Source organism: Lepisma saccharinum, chromosome 21 (genome assembly GCF_977018435.1).
Source record: "Lepisma saccharinum chromosome 21, izLepSacc3.1, whole genome shotgun sequence".
Taxonomy (NCBI): Eukaryota; Metazoa; Arthropoda; class Insecta; order Zygentoma; family Lepismatidae; genus Lepisma; species Lepisma saccharinum.
In genome coordinates, this window is record NC_139249.1 from 14,113,596 (window position 1) to 14,126,372 (window position 12,777).

Consider the following 12,777-nt stretch of genomic DNA (forward strand, 5'->3'; position numbering starts at 1 on the left):
GAGAATTGAAACGTAAACAAGAATTTCAAACAAGTAAAATTGGTGATACTGTAATGTAGTTAGATACAGTGTTGTTAATACTTGTACTAGAAAAATATACAGTAATGCATTTCTAAGTCATCATTAGAGCAGTTCACTTGGTGTGTCAGCAGAGTCTGTTATTTGAAATAATTATCATTTTTCACACACCTGTCGTCAATTTGTATTGACTCTCTGGTGTCAAAAGGCGAGATGTACCACCCCAGAGTAATTTTCTTTTTGTTGTTATATTGGTATTTACTGTGAAAACTTTCAAGCACGATTATGTAATCTTCCTCTGTAACGATATTGTTAGCAGGTGCAGTCAGTTGTTGGAAAGAACATTGTTCATGCTAATAATCAACCTTTTGGGGTGGTGTATCAGCCCTGTTATGTTTCATGCATACCAACATTTTGTTCTACACTTATACAAAATGGCATTCAAGAAGTTGGCCGACCATGAATTCACTACTTTCATGTCAAATTTTGGAAGAAGAAATGATGATGACTATGGGATAATTTGAAATTGAAGACAATGTACAGAGTGATCACAAAGTCCCATTACCCCCTATCACGTGTCCACATCGTCATAGATGGTCGCATTGTATTAATGTGAGATCATTTCAGAGGACAACTCGGAGGTAGTGTGACTATTTGTTACGATTTAGTCCAGAGTGTCTGTGTGTACACCATCGTTTTCATAACAGAGTATGATTCTCCGCCATGTACGATGGGAAATTCTCCTCGACATTGCTGGCGTGATGGCAGTAAATGCACGTTGAACAGCATCCTTAAGTTTGTCAACTGTCTCGTAACGTGTGGCAGCAACCTTTTGTGCTCACTAACATCTATGTAATACATAGGGGGTAATGGGGCTTTGTGATCACTCTGTAGAAGAGCATGTGAAAACTCTCTCTTGAACTGTGTATGGATCTGGTCATAGCAAGACCTCATTTAAATGACCAATTTTATTTCATTTTACTTTCAATATTGTAAAAATTAAATAAATCACAACACAACAAAGTAATGCATCATATATTAATTCTTAGGAAAATAACTGGCATGTATTACCTCTGGGGTGAGGAATAACCCTCATTACGAACAAAATGTGTTGAGTTAATATAATTTACAAATCTTGTCAGGCAAGTAATCTTCTCAACATTTTGCACTGCATTTGTACTTGACTTACTTCGTATCAGCCAGTTCTTTTCTCTCTCTCTTTCTAATTGTGATACTGAGGATGAATGATGATTTGATGAAGGGACACCTACTCAGTCCCACACAAACACCCACTGCAGAACTTTAAACCTGCAACCTTCAGTAGAAAGAATGTGCTTCGGTGAAGGCTCAACGTACTTAGCTACTTATCCAGCTTACTATGGGGCAAAATCAAAACAACATTACAAAGAAACTGATCACTTCCGATTTTAAACCACCATATCCTTAACTGTCTCCCTGGGGAGAGGGGGGACACTACAGTAAACAAATAGACAAAAATAACTGGGAATAAAAAAAAAACACTACCTTTTAGGCATGTCATGCCAATACAGTAGAACGTCGTTTATCCGCATTAAGGTGAGGATGGACAATTACGCACAAGTTGTGCATATATTTCAATATCGTCGGATTGGGCACTGCTATTTAAAAAAGGGATTAGTATGCAAGAGAGTATGAATTTCTCTCCATGTTGCAAGTGAAAACTGTTTTTCAAGTTGATTAATAAGCTAGACACGATGTTTGAAAAATATGATTAATAAGTATTTTCAGAATCCCATGTATTCCTTATGGGAAATCAACTTCAACTTCAAATTACGGCTAATCAAATGTGAGTTTCGACTTTTCCTTCTACAATGACATAGTTCAACGTGTCCTTTTTCGGTCCATGTACTTTTCTACGTCATTGGATGTTTGATATTCCCGAGAGAATGAATAAAATGATGGGTCCCATAAACCTAATGCATTTCTCCTTGCCTCATACGGCCATCCTCGCAGTGTTGCCAAACCTGGTGTGCATAAAAGAGCTACATTTCATCATTAATAGAGCGAAAGATGACTTTCAAGGAGCTAGATTAATGAAAGCTGCATAAAGTGTCTCCTAGGATAATTTTAGGTGTCAAGAGGGGAGGGGGCGCTGCTATTGCCGTTAGCTTCAAAGTGATGGCAATTGATTCTTAGTTTTCACCGCCTAGATTTGGCAGCATCACCCATCTCAATAATCCAACGATGTTCATATGAAATCGAAAATAAAGAATTCCCGGATAACAATATTGTCATCTTCACCTTAGCCACAGCGCTATATATAATAATACCTGGGGAGTAAAGAGGGGTGGGTGACGCAGCCTATGCGTATAGGAATATCACGTCACGTGCAAAATGTACACTCATGGCAAAGGTTGGCTTTTATGAGCCGGAGCCAGTAGTGGCAACATGGTGCGGCAGAGGGCAGGTGCCACAGTTTACAGCCAAACGAGTGCACGAAAGAGGCAAATTTGACTCCAAAAGAGCGAAGTTGGCAACAGTGATCGGTAGCTGCCCTAGCAAGAAAGACTTAGGGGAAATTGTCCCTCCTCGCCTTAATTGGAACCAAAGGTTATGCAGATAACAATTTTTGCGGATAATCAAACATGTGCTTATTTAACAAAGAAAAGCACAAACAGTACAGGTTTATTTTATACATAGAGTACACAGTACTACATATGTATACATGTACAAGAAAACAAAAGACATGAGAAAACACTAGTAATATATGTACAGTACATGCGTAAATTACAGTACTGTACCTGTACTGTATTATTTATGCAGAAAAATAATCAAACTTTTTGGGAACAGATTTTGTAGTCTTATTTTGCCACTCTTTCTTTTTTGAGTGTGCAGATAACTGACGTTGCGGATAAACGACGTTCTACTGTATCATAACTTATTTTTTTCTTTAAAAAAAAAGTAAATAAATACACTTCATGACTTTGCTTTTTGGGCCACTTTTGGCTAATTTGCGAAGATGGGGATGAGCGATGATGTGATGACATCCATGCCAAGACCGGGATTCGAACCTGGGACCCCTGGCATCGTAGCACAATGTGCTAAGCACTCTGCCACGGGGGCCGGCTCAGGATAAAGAAATGGCTGTTTTAGTTGTAGATCGTAAAGCTATTGTTATGCTGATCAAGAGCGAATGACATCATTCCTATTCAATGAGCCACCAACCTACAACACCTCCCCCTCTCCTCTACTGTATCCCAAAGCTTTCAAGTCTGTAACCACCTTGTTTATTCTGTAGTAGAAGAAGAGAGATCAAAATTATGTTATGGATTTGCAGCAGTCGGGAATAAAAGGTACAAAAAAGGTAAAGTGCTCCCCTGTGCTTAGCACCACACCATGAAGGCGTATAGGGGGTGTGGGGGTAACGCCCCACACTTTCTTGATCCGGTCGTGAGTGGGGGTGATGTGATCAGCAATTTCTTGCCCTACAAATATCTCTGATGCAAATCCAGTGGGATGGGAGGAGCATGCACGAATTCTGCTAGAATGGAGCAGTGTCGCAAAATGTTCCGTTACAAAGTGAAAAAATCATGCAAAACAGCTATTTCACTATTAAAAATACATCGGTTATATGTTAGTGTTTATTATTATTATTACTGCTAAAGAAAACCAACATGGTAATTTGCATTTGCTTCTGTATATGCAGTGACATAGTGAAAAAACATGTGAGGTTTTCATGTTGACTGTCCAAATTATTCCATCATACGCACTAGTTTTCTGGACCAAAAAATTTTGGTAAAAAAAGCATGTTATAAATGAGTAAATACTAGGTAAATCAAAAACTAAAGGCAATTTTGTGTTTTCGCAAGAATAAATGAAGACTGGGTGTGTCTGACATCACCACATGTATACTTGGAGTGACATGGAAGTAGGAGTATCCATCACTGCCCCATTCAGTCGAGTGTTACAGACCAAAAAGGACACACGTATGGACGCACCACTCCACGAATGCACCATCGAGGAACAGCGCGTCGTAGTGCACTTTCTGTGGTCAGAGGGAGTCAAACCGGCAGAAATCCACCGTCGGCTGTTTTCGTAGTATGGAGCATGACTCAAACGAAAGGTGTATGAGTAGATGGACCACGACACCAAAAGTGCATTGCCGTGCAGGGAGCATATGTGGAAAAGTGATATGTGTAGTTCTTCTTGTGTGGAAATAAAGATGTTATGTAAAAATTGCCTTTACTTTTTGATTTACCCTAATACAATACTACATACCTTTCTCTTCATGATATTTATTCCAAAGATTTATTAGAAAATCTGGATATCTGCCCCTCACACAGCTGCAGCGAATAACTTCTGTAAAACTACTTGTTTGGAATTCATCTCCATGTCTTAGATTACTCAGCTCCCTACAAAATATAAAGAGTGTTGTTTACAGTATGTGTTGGTACAAAGTTCTTATTAAAATTCCACACATCAAAATAACGGAGATATTTTAGATGTTAATGCAAATTAAGGCTCAGCAGATAATGATGTATTGATAGATTGACTGAATTAAACATTTTAGGTGCATTGGCATATATGGCCAATTTGCACCCTTCAATATATACAGGGAAATATCTCCTTTATATCTCGTTAACTGTGGTGGAGCTATATATACACACACTAAAAATGGGCGGCATTTCAAAATTAATAGTTCTTGTATTGCGGCAAGTCATTTTTCTAGACATAAATTTTTTGTGCTTTTAGTAGTCTATGTGGGCTATTGGCAATCAAATATACCATTGTTGATGCTTTGTCAGTTCCTGAAAAATATTATTTTTGCAATACGAAGTTCCTGAAAAATATTATTTTTGCAATACTAAGTTCCTGAAAAATATTATTTTTGCAATACTAACTTAGAGCCATGGTGGTCTATTTGGTAGGGTGTCTGACTGCCATTTGGGAGACCCAGGTTCAATTCTTGTGGTGGGTGTTCTAAGGTTGGAATTTTACCAGGCTTGTACATGCACAAAGTGGCTCTGGGGCTCACCCAGTCTCAAATAAATGAATACCTGGGAGCAACCCTGAAGGGTAAAGGCAGCCAGGGCATGGTGCTGATAACATCATATGACCAATCAGCATTGGGCATACATGCCCACACACAAATAACCACAGGCCAACCTAAGTACAAGGGCCATTAGGTTGGCATCAGGGAAAGCTTGCGAGAGCTATTTTCCCAGAAACTTATACCCCCCACCCCCAATTAGAATCATGGGTCATGTTTACCAACCAGTTGTCACTCATGGGAGGGGTAGAAATGCTTTATTTATAAAGAACCAACCATTGTTAGGCTAACAGTAGCCATTTTGGAGAACAAAAACCATGTGTTCCAAATCACATGTTTACTAAATCTTTTATTCTTTACTGAAAATCAGAGATAACACTCACCCATAAGTAAAATAATGCCTAATTTATTAAAAGTAAACTCATTTGCAATTATCTGGCATAACTAAGCCAGAAAAGCTGAAAAAACACTTTTGTTTATGCTTTTTAAGCAATTGATAACTCTGCCATCTGGTGGGAGAAAGTGGCAATTCTCCCAAAGACAAGGAAAGATCTCAAAGGACTCCAGCTGGCCAATGAGAAGCCGTCAAGGCTGTGACGTCACAGAGGAGACTTTCAGATGGCCTATTGTGTTCTGAGCTTGCTAGTCAAGCTCACTTGTATTACAGACCCACCTGAGAGCAGGTCAGCTTGGAAGTTGCTGGTAAAATCCAGTGTGAGAATGGCCGCCTGTGCCAGCAACAAAGGATACATAAAGGGAAAAGGGATCTAAGGTCCTGTTACAGTAAACACAGGCCTAAGTGTGATATTGTGTCCACAAGTGCATTTAAGGATCCCAGTGAAAATTCAGCAAAATAGCGAGTTTTGTGTCCCTCATCCCATGTGGAAATCCAGACCACATGGTCGGCAGAACTGACGCCATAGAAGCATCCATAGGATATCAGAGAATATCCAAGTTGTTCTTAGCCATCCATCCAAGAAAAGCCAGGAAAACTCATTTATCACCCCCCAAAGCCTTTGTTACACCAAGCAAACACATAATATTAATTTTTTAGTGTGGTGTACCACAAATTTGTCCATGTGTCGGGATGTGGCGATAAAGAGCGAAATAGCGTGTGTAAGGCCCCAGGTATGAGTAATATAGTGTGAAAACGGCTGATATGTAAGTACAAAATCTTTTGTATATCTTTTTTTGTGTCTTGTACAGTGAAGTGCTCATGTTTGGTGGCAGGTATGCCACAAGCGATGTTCTTTTCAATGAATAAATATGTCGTTTAAAGGTGTCTGACCTTCTATCATTTTAGTGAATCATAAGCCTATTAAGCCCTCCTCTAGTTACCGATTATTAAAGTTAGGCTAAAGTTCGTCTGTTGCTTAACAGATATCTCAGGGGATATCTGTTACTATACGGAACACCACACGTGGAATAGGGTCTGCGTGTGGCCGCGTAAAGCGTGGTTCTCTTTTGTTTTTGCTGTTTTTGATATATTATATATTTAAAGTTAACCTTTTGGAAAACCAACTTTAAAGCAACATAATATAGACAAAGCACCCCCCAAAAACCAATCCCCTTATAATCACCTCCAATTTGGCCAAGATGAGAATATGTTGCGGGGCCCTACCCTCAAATACCTTAAATGTGCGTTCATGGTATGTGTTGTATGCAGGGGGAACTTTACCTTCTACCTTACCTATGATGGAATGTTTATTTGCAGCAGAGTCTATATATAGATAGTTTATGTTAGCTTCATTTTGTGGAAAGTTTTTTTTTTTTGTGATGAAGCAAATTTCTGGTTGCGTCTGTATATAGATGATTTCTTTTTTCGGCGTACTTCCCTTCGAAGTCGCCGCAGGCAAGGGGTTAAAGAAGGGGTGTAAAAAGCCCTTTGCGTTAGGTTGTAAAGGGACCTGCACAGGACAAACAGAAATGTGAGGACACATTAAACTAATTCTTCACTGCTATTAGTATTAGAAAGTTATCAGTTGGAATTAATAACCAATACCAACCACTACTATTCCATGGAGTCTGCTAACATCCCGCACAATATTTTTGCAGTCTAAATATCCTAGAAACTATGCAAAATGAATTTTGTGATTAAATGATAATCTCCCGTGCAATTATGAATATTTTAAAAAAAAAATTACTTAGTTACTCTCTAACATTCTTAAACCCGATGGTTTATGGTTGCAGCAACACAAGCCTTCCATCTATCCCTATCCTGGGTAAAATGAACCCAATCTTTTCCATCCTTACAGATTTCCTTTATGTCCATTCCAACATTCAAACAGTGGTATTGGCTCAGCCATACTAAAAATGCACTGCAAATAAAGTAGGGATGGGCCAATATGAAATTTTGGCCGATACCGATAAAGTACCGATACCGATCTGTAGAGGCATGCAAATTTTGTTTTTGACGAAAACACGAAATATGAAATAACATGCTCTATGTCCATTTTTCATGTTTCTGAAAGGTCTGAGGTGCATTTTTCTACCCTGTTTTGTCACGAAATAATGCGAAATGAACTGCAAAATACGAAATTGACTCTTAAACACGAAATTTACCGTTTATATACAGACGCGACACTTTCTGAAGTCTGAAGTATCCTGTGAGTTATGCAATTCGCGGAAAATTAATTAATTCTGCTGTAAATATTTGAGAAGAAAAAATTGACCCCTTTACACAGGAATAGACTTAATACTCTGGTAACTACATAAATTTGCTATTAGAAGGGATAAGTTTATTTTGTGTAATAAGTGCAGTTTTAAATCAAATATACGATTATATTCACAATTTTAATACCAAAATGTCATTTTATATAGCACTTTCGATGTGATTATTCACCACTATAACACCGAAACTTTATTTTATTTACCACTTTAGAACCCGAAATCGACTCTGTTTTTGTACCGAAATTTTGCTTATTTATTTACCAAAAATATGTGCCGCTACCGATCCGATATAAAATTAGAAATGATCCATGAAGAACCTGAAATGTTCATTGATCTCCTTAATAAATATGTGTTTCGAGGTGACTGCAGTGCAAAAGAAGTGGAGTAATTTATTGAGATGGCATTTTAAGTCCACTTTATATACAGTAAGGCTAATCGGGACAGGACCTACAGTTTAAAGAGGGATCCGAACCACTTGTGCCTCCACCAGGTATCGAACCCGGGACCCCTTGATTACAAGGCGGCGACACTAGCACTGTGCCATTGGGGAGGCCTGCAAAAGAAGTTGAATATTTAGACAATTACCTTTTTTTAAAAAAGTAGGGCATCGAGATTATCCATTAAAATTACAACAAAATTGCAGAATTTTGCACTAAATTATAAGATATTTATCGATATATATCGGATCGGTAAAACAATCGGTAATTTTACCGATAAACCGATATGCTTATATCGGCCGATACCGATAGAGTACCGATTAATCGGTCCCATCCCTAAAATAAAGTCACATATACAGGGTAATTCAAAAATAGTGAAACAACTTTACACAAGATGACTAACTGTTTACGATAGAAAATCAAACAAGGCATCAATATAAAGAAAAACTGTGAAAGTTTTATTCCCACGTGTAGTGCTTATGCAGCTTTGTCATTGCTCCACCAGGATCGGTAGTGTGGCAAAATGCCAAGTAACCAGCAGAAGGCATATTGTGTGTTGGAGTGATTCAATTCTAATGGTGGAAAAAACCTTTCTCAATGCATTTTGATAGTAAACCACTTACATTGCAATTATTATCTCGGACAAAATTTCTCCATATTTCTTTTGCTGCTCTCCATTAACTTCCAAAGTGCCTTCTATTGGGATGACCTTCATCACAGAAATTCCTTCTTCCCTACTGCACAGGAATACCTCACCATATACTCCTTCACCAATTTTCTTGGAGGCCTTCAAACCACTGGAACATAAGAAAATATCCAACATTATTATCTACACAACAGATTTAGAGTGCAATTAGACAAAAGATGAAAATTGGTCCAAAAAAAAAAAAAAAATTCTGATATGTGAATATGCCCTGAAATTATAACACTGGGAAGAGAGCCTGTAAATATCTAATATTTCACCAGATTCCAACAGTTAATTTTCAATTTGGGAAAGCTTAGATATGCTTTGTCTAATGGTTGCTAATGTTTTGAAAATTTTATGAGAGGGAGGAGGTAAAAGGTGCATAAACATAGTAACTGGACGATTCAGTTATCTTCTCTTTCTCCTAATTACAATTCTATGTTCAATTAAAGTAACACCGTTTCCACTTTAGTTATTGTTTTGGTACATGTCTTTTTTCTAAATGCAATATTTCCACTGCTATTTTCAGGTGAGTTAACAAGGATGATACATTTCATATTTGGCCGACCTCGATGGTAGTGTGGTTAGCACAGCATGCTACAATGTCAGGGGTCCCAGGTCCGACTTCCAGCCTGCACATGGCTGTTCATCATATCATCACTCATCCTCATCTCCACAACTAGCCAAAAGTAGCAAAAAATAACAATAATAATTAACAAATAAACTTCTGATGTTGGAATGTCGCAGGTTGATTTTGAATCAAAGGTTCGTTCGTATTTTTCAATAAAAAGTAGGGATGGGACCGATTAATCAGTACTCTATCGGTATCGGCCGATATAGGCGTATCAGTAAAATTACCGATCCAATATATCAATTATTATCTGATAATTTAGTGCAAAATTCTGCCATTTTGTTGTAATTTTTATGGATGATATCCATAGCCTATTTTCTAAAAAAGTAAATGTGTAATAGTTCTTCTTGTATGGATTGCTTGCATTGTAGAATTATTTTCTTGTAGTTTACGGTTATTACAAGCATAAGAAACAGTTTTTCATTGTGACGTTTCAGAACACACGCTCCCTTCATCAGACATTTATTTTTATTTTGACTAAAGATACAGTTTTGACAATGGTTAGCAATTTTTTAAACAAAAAGAATCCATTATACAATGGATGTTGTCAATGTTACATTGTTGTAATATAGCAACAACCTAACTGTGAAAAGAAGCAGTCTGTTTTATTTTTATTTCAGATAAAAAATTTTGATCACATTATTTTCTATTTAAAATTATGAATACCTCATATTATCAGGTAATTCAAATTCATCATTGTTTTCACAAAGTTTCTTGATGTTTTCTGTTACATTAAATTTTTAAGGTGGCTTACTCCATTTGTGAAAAAGAAAACTCCATACTGGATCTAAGTTACCATTTTCATTATTTAATTTATTCCAGTGTTGTTCTGCAATGAACGAAGCTTCCCAAACATTCAACTCTATGTTTCCCGTTAATCTTTTTAAAACCCTTCTCTTTTTAATCAAATGCTTCTCTCAGATGATGTTAGCTGACAAACCTGTTCTTGGTTATAGATTTATAATGTCCAAATCATGTTCATGCCATCGAACATCGAAAATCTGTTTTCTGATGCTTGTCATAACCATAAACTGCAAGAAAATAACAGTAAATGTCTAAATATGCAATTTCTCTTGCACTGCAGTCACCTTGAAACACACATTTATTAAAGAGGTCAGTGAACCTTTCAGGTTCTTCAAGGACCATTTGTAATTTTATATCGCATCGGTAGAATAACGGTATCGGTAAATTTTATATCGGTACTTTATCGGTATCGGTCAAAATTTCATATCGGCCCATCCCTAAAACCATTTGTATTTAAGAAAATAAACACTGTAGAGCCTCAATTTAACATTTTTCCTGGGGAGCAAGGTGAAAAGATGTCAAATGTAAAATTTGCAAACATTTTCTAACATTTAAAATCTGGAAATTTAAAATTGAGGTTTCATTGTGTGTGTCAGGAATAACAACAAAAGTACAAATTATATTATTGAATTAAATTTTATTTGATAAATTATCAACCACAAAGGAAATGGCTCTTCCAACAAATTACTCATGCCATCTTTGAACAGTGTACAGGCTGGAAGATGTTAACGTACTGTGTGTCTCGTGTAGTATAGGTTAAGGCAGGGCTCGAAAAATTCAGGTCGCAATGGCAACTAAAAATTTCAGCCTGGCGACTGTGATCTCTTGCTATAATATGTACGAAATTTTGATGATTCTAAGTTCAAATTACAGTACAGCGTAAGTTAGCAAATGATTTTTTTAATCAACGTTGTGAACACTCCAGAGTGTCAGTAACAAATTCTTACCCTTTGTCCCGGATATCCTGCTTTCTCTAATAATTTAGCGATGTTTTGAATACCGTGATGCTCAACATATACAGAGTGTGTCAAAAGTCGCACAATCCAAACTTTGGAAATGTATATCATGAAAACTGTAAGAGATATTTACACCGGGTTTTATGCAATATAAAGCATAGTGCAGAAAACCAGGTGTAAATATCTCTAACGATTTTCATGATATAACAGTTGGGTTGAAAAGTTCGTAGGCTAACATAGTAAAAAATATTTTTTTGACAAAATTCGATTTTATTATTCAATATAGTTGCCTTCGAGGGCGATACAACGATTATAGCGGTCATACAATTTTTCGATGCCATTTTTATAGTACGATTTCTCTTTAGCCTCAAAATAGGCCTCAGTTTCGGCGATTACCTCTTCATCAGTGCTAAATTTCTTTCCAGCGAGCATTCTTTTAAGGTCTGCAAACAGGAAAAAGTCACTGGGGGTCAGATCTGGAGAATATGGTGGATGGGGAAGCAATTTTATTACGGTTGAATATCGCTAAACATTGCTCCGAATCATCAAAACGTTGTTGCTTTTGATCGATTGTGAGCACGCGCGGCACCCATTTTGCACACAGCTTTCGCATGTTCAAATATTCATGCACAATATGTCCAACACGTTCCTTTGATATTTTTAAAGTCTCAGCTGTCTCGATCAACTTCACTTTACGATCATTTAAAATTATTTTGTGGACTTTTTTGATGTTTTTGTCGGTAACAGCCTCTTTGGGGCGTCCACTGCGTGCATCGTCTTCGATGCTCATTTCACCTCGTTTAAATTTAGCAAACCACTTCTCAACGGTAAATTTTCCTGGTGCAGAGTCCGAATAATGTTTATCAAGCCAAGCCTTGGCTTCAACAGTTTTTTTTTCGCCAAAAAGCAATGCTTTATTAACACACGAAATTCTTTTTTATCCATTTTTTCACAATAACAAAAGCTGCTTCACTCACAATGCTATATCTCACGAACTAATTATCCGGCAGCTGTGAAATTTATACACGTATCTTTTGAAGGTTAATACTAAGTAAAAATCACATGGATTTAATTCTAGTAACGCCATCTATGAGTCAGCCTACGAACTTTTCAGCCCAACTGTTATATGAAGTCCAGCTGAACTTCACTGCCACACCAACCACCACAACATCAGTTTCAACAACTGCTTCCGGGTAGCGATCATCCATCTCCTACCCCAACCAGCCAACACCTCTGTTCGCAAAAGATGGGAGAGGGCCTATATATCGGCCATGAGTGCAACCACTCCACCTGGCCTGAACAAGGCCACCCAGTAATGCCCAACCCTCACCCACCCTCCTGCCCTACCAACTCATCCTACACACTCACAGTTTACGACGAGCCTGGTGACGAAACAGTGTTTTTTCCATTTTACGCACCGCTTCTTCTTCGATGGGGACCTGGCAACTCTGCAGGGCCCCAACTTCCGGTTCCGTTTATTTCTCCTCACACCGATGATGCTATGAAATTAGCATTCTACTGTCCGGTGAGTGTTTCCTTTTACCTTC

At 37.6% G+C, this 12,777-nt stretch overlaps 1 protein-coding gene across 2 annotated transcripts in view; it reads right to left on the reverse strand.

Annotated features, from left to right (window-relative positions):
- LOC146004233 (serine/threonine-protein kinase haspin homolog) overlaps window positions 1-12,777 on the reverse strand; it is a 42,789-nt gene that overhangs the window by 13,649 nt on the left and 16,363 nt on the right. For both annotated transcript variants that reach the window (XM_083142908.1, XM_083142909.1), the window contains exons 4-5: window positions 8,778-8,951; window positions 4,276-4,409 (exon numbers count right to left, since the gene is read on the reverse strand). In XM_083142908.1, the coding sequence (XP_082999034.1) occupies window positions 4,276-4,409; window positions 8,778-8,951 (308 nt within the window). The remainder of the gene's footprint in view (window positions 1-4,275; window positions 4,410-8,777; window positions 8,952-12,777) is intronic.